The 4,214-nt window shown below is 46.0% G+C and overlaps 1 protein-coding gene across 1 annotated transcript; it reads left to right on the top strand.

Annotated features, from left to right (window-relative positions):
- The first annotated feature begins 658 nt into the window (after nucleotides 1–658).
- On the top strand, nucleotides 659–2,255 carry LOC311116008 (filamin-B-like). Its single transcript, XM_084191139.1, has 2 exons — nucleotides 659–866; nucleotides 1,133–2,255. Exons 1-2 carry the CDS (start codon nucleotides 743–745, stop codon nucleotides 1,318–1,320), a joined length of 312 nt encoding a protein of 103 aa, XP_084047265.1. The 5' UTR covers nucleotides 659–742; the 3' UTR covers nucleotides 1,321–2,255.
- The last annotated feature ends 1,959 nt before the right edge of the window (nucleotides 2,256–4,214 follow it).

The following is a 4,214-nucleotide window of genomic DNA, read 5'->3' as shown; positions in this document are numbered from 1 at the left end:
GTGAGTGTGAGTGTGAGTGTGAGTGTGAGTGAGTGTGAGTGTGAGTGTGAGTGTGAGTGTGAGTGTGAGTGTGAGTGTGAGTGTGAGTGTGAGTGTGTGAGTGTGAGTGTGAGTGTGAGTGTGAGTGTGAGTGTGAGTGTGAGTGTGAGTGTGTGAGCTGTGAGCGTGAGTGTATGTGTGTGTGTGTGGTGTGTGTGTGTGTACTGGTCTACTAAAGAGCCCTCAGACCTTGTGGAGGCTTGGTGCAAAGAGTTAGAAGAGCCCCTAGCCTCCACACCCTCCTATTATATTTAACATTCTGTATTTGTCCATAGGCTTCTAAGCTGTGTGTGTTTATGTTTTATATGAGGAGAGATTATGCAACACGCAAATTGTGATTATAGTTCTTATGCAACTCCACTTATGCAACCCCACTCTCGCTCTCCCCCTCTCTCTCTCCCCCTCTCTCTCACTCTCTCTCTCAATCTCTTTCTCCTCTCTCTCTCTCTCTCTCTCTCTCTCTCTCTCTCTCTCTCTCTCTCTCGCTCTATCTCTTTCTCCTCTCTCTCTCTCTCTCTCTCTCTCTCTCTCTCTTTCTCTCTCTCTCTCTCTCTTTCTCTCTCTCTCTCTCTCTCCTCTCTCTCTCTCTCTCTCTCTCTCTCTCTCTAGGTGCTCGTCTCTCTGGTGGTCACAGTCTACATGAAACCTCGTCCGTTCTTGTGGAGACAGTAACCAAGTCATCATCGTCATCGTCGTCGTCGTCATGGCCGTGGCCTACGGCCCTAAGTTCTCTTCGGACACCAGTAAGGTGGTCTCCCGGGGCACCGGCCTATCAAAGGCCTTTGTAGGGCAGAAGAACACCTTCACAGTGGACTGCAGCAAAGCAGGTGAGAGGGGATGGTCATACACACAGACACACACGCAGACACACACGCAGACACACACGCAGACACACACGCAGACACACACGCAGACACACACGCAGACACAAACGCAGACACACACGCAGACACACACGCAGACACACACGCAGACACACATGCAGACACACACGCAGACACACACGCAGACACACAAATGCACCCACGTACAAAGGATACACGCACTTACACTCACACAAATACTTAATATTGCCGTATTTCTTCCCATATAGGAACTAACATGTTGATGGTGGGGGTACACGGACCCAAGACCCCGTGTGAAGAGGTCTATGTTAAACACATGGGCAACAGGATGTACAACGTCACCTACACCGTCAAAGAACAGGGCAACTACATCCTCATCGTCAAATGGGGGGATGAAAATGTCCCCGGCAGCCCCTTCCATGTCACCGTCCCCTAAAATGGACTCATCCATCCACTGTACAACCCCCTGCTGTATCCTAGAATTGACTTGTCCAACACCCCCACAGACACACTAAAGATGCAAAGACTTTTTCCGTCTGTCCAGGGGTGGAATTAATTTACCCATCATGCATTGTGCCACATTTATCTGATAACTTATCCAGGTGACATCACAAAGATCTGAGGTGCCAATCATCCTATGTATGCCGCCCCGCCCCTCTTTTCTACGCTCCACCCACCAACTAGACACCCTGTTGCTGTTTTTATATGTTTACTTTGAATGAGAGAGAATGTACAAAAAGGAGTAAAAAGTGAAATCATGTTTTCTGTCTGTATCGGCCTATGTTAGTATTTTCAGAGCACAAACACAGTATGCAGTCACCACCATGTGCCTTTTAGCTAGTCCCCCAAAGGTGTCCCACACTGCCTATACTGGCCTGGCCAAAATGGCTGCCTTACACGAGGGAAGATGGCTGTGATGTCACTGTCTGGGTCACAGACAGACAGACAGACAGACAGGAGTTATTTACCTTTATTTATTCAGTCCTTTTATTTTCTTTGACAGAAAATTGTCTTATATTGTTTAAAAGGATAAGGTTTCAGTCGATCTTAGAAACTATTCTCCCTCATACCGGGCCTTCCTGTGTCATTTCGGGCATAACCCTGGACACAGAGATGTGGTTGGCCAAGAATTTTGTACTGAGGAAGAGAGTACGGCGTAGCAATCGGTTTTTCCTGTGAATGTTTAATTAAAAAGTCCACAGAGAGATGTTACAGTAGAACAGTATCATAGAGTGACATTTTATAGTGGTTTTGTATGTATGAAAATGAACAGAAAAGAACTCTTAATTGTTTGATATATTAACCTTCTGTTTGGTAAGGATGTGCAGGCATAATAAAACGTTTAACTGCTAACTTGCCTTTGAAAAGCACAAATGTGTTGTCTTGTGCCTTCATTTAAAGTGTGTGTTTGTGTGGGTCTATTTTTGTTTGCATAAAACAACTTATGCCCAAAGCAATTTACCTTGTTGTAGCCAAAGGTGGTTCTTTGAAGCTCAGTTGGTAGAGCATGGCACTTGTAATGCCAGGGTTGTGAGTTCAATTCCCAGGACCACCCATTCGTATAATGTAAGTCACGTTGGATAAAAGCGCCCGCTAAATGGCATGTATTATTATATTAGCATTTTGTACATCTGTACAACATTACCACTTGCTGGTGATAATGGGATATTACAGATGGTTGGTGAAATCACTCAGTTAAAACAGTGTTTCGCAACCCTGGTCCTTGAGTACACCCAACAGTACACATTTTTGTTGTAACCCTGGACAAACACCTTATTCAGCTCATTGAGGGCTTGATGATTAGTTGACAAGTTGAATCAGGTGCTCTTGTCCAGGGTTACAATATAAATGTGCCCTGTGGGGGTCCTCAAGGACCAGGGTTGGGAAACACTGAGGTAAAATATACCTCATTGTAAAGTGTTACCTGATTTTCTTATGGTCCTTAGGAAAACTGTAACATCAAACAGAGCTTCTTCCTGTACTTCCTCCGTAAACACACTGACTACAATAATGTCCCCTCTCTGTCTGAGGGCCATATTACCACTGTGGGACTAATGGATCCCCTGATCCAGTGTAATCACATTGTCATTACAGACCAGTGGGGGTTGAACCTTCAGCTGGGCCAGAGGCATGCAGTAAGGGAGCTGTGTTCAGGACTATTACCCTGCACTATCAATGATATCACAGCCTGAGTCACGTTTAGCAGCGCCACATTGCACAATGTTTTGAACTGCACTAAATTGCATCACTTTACTGTGTGGTGTTGTTACACTGTGCAGCACCATCTTGTGTGCTGGTTTCAGCCATAGTACAGTGGTACAATCAATCTTTGATCAATTCATTAGTTGATTGGTTGACTCACTAATGATGCAGCTATTCTATTGGTTGAATGTAATGAACTGAAGAGTGGAACGAAAGCCTCCGTACACAGAGAGAGATGGTGCCTCTGGAGAACCAGTGACCAGTGAGTCTCGCCTCCAGAGATCTGGAATCTATGAGCTGTGTCCTGTGTTTGTGTGTGTGAGTGTGTGTGTATGTGTGTGTGTGTGTGTGTGTATGTGTGTGTGTGTGTGTGTGTGTGTGTGTTTATGTGTGTGTGTGTGTGTGTGTGTGTGTGTGTGTGTGTGTGTGTGTGTGTGTGTGTGTGTGTGTGTGTGCGCATGGGGAGGTTTTTTTCATCTGTGTTCCGTCCGAGTGCTGATGGTCTCCCTTTGTCACACATCCGCTGCTGTGACAGGTAGTGGAAGTGGAATGGGTGTTGCTATCAGAAAATGCAATCACCAGAGTTTTAATGTGAAAGTCCCATAGTGACAACAGAGATGGGGAACTGTGATCAGACAACCACATATCACGCCTTTTCATCTACAGCCAACACTGTGTCAACACAACAGCAGGCAGGCAAAACCTGCAGGCTCACACACACACACACACGCACACACACACACACACGCACACACACACACGTACACACGCACACACACACACAAACACATACAAACTCCCACCCCTGCCACACACACACACGCACACACACACATTTTCCCTGCTGCCTCTTTCTGACACACATTTGTCCCTGTCTCTTCTGCTGTCGGTCTATTCAGACCCCCAGTACTGTGCAGTAGACACAGAGGGAGATACCCTGCACAATCCCTGTAATGGAAAATGCACTGCTTTCAATTCATGCCTCATACATCATTTATAGTGAGTGGAATTGATACTCTTTCTGCACGGGATATGAAATGGAAAGGGCTCCTGGCCATTGGGGAGGCACTGGATGGCACTGTATGGTAGGCTGGGCTAAATTATTAAGGCACTGTGAAAAAGCATGGT

This window comes from Coregonus lavaretus (assembly GCF_964263955.1).
Source record: "Coregonus lavaretus genome assembly, contig: HAP1_SCAFFOLD_2861, whole genome shotgun sequence".
Lineage (NCBI taxonomy): Eukaryota > Metazoa > Chordata > Actinopteri > Salmoniformes > Salmonidae > Coregonus > Coregonus lavaretus.
The sequence above is the reverse complement of the archived record's forward strand: the minus strand, read 5'-3'. Positions and strand labels throughout refer to the sequence as shown.

Bases quoted from the DNA above. Each gene is read 5' to 3' on its own strand.
- LOC311116008 (XM_084191139.1), top strand. From the start codon at position 743: ATGGCCGTGGCCTACGGCCCTAAGTTCTCTTCGGACACCAGTAAGGTG. The intron at 867-1,132 runs GTGAGAGGGGAT...CTTCCCATATAG, and splicing joins AGTGGACTGCAGCAAAGCAG to GAACTAACATGTTGATGGTG.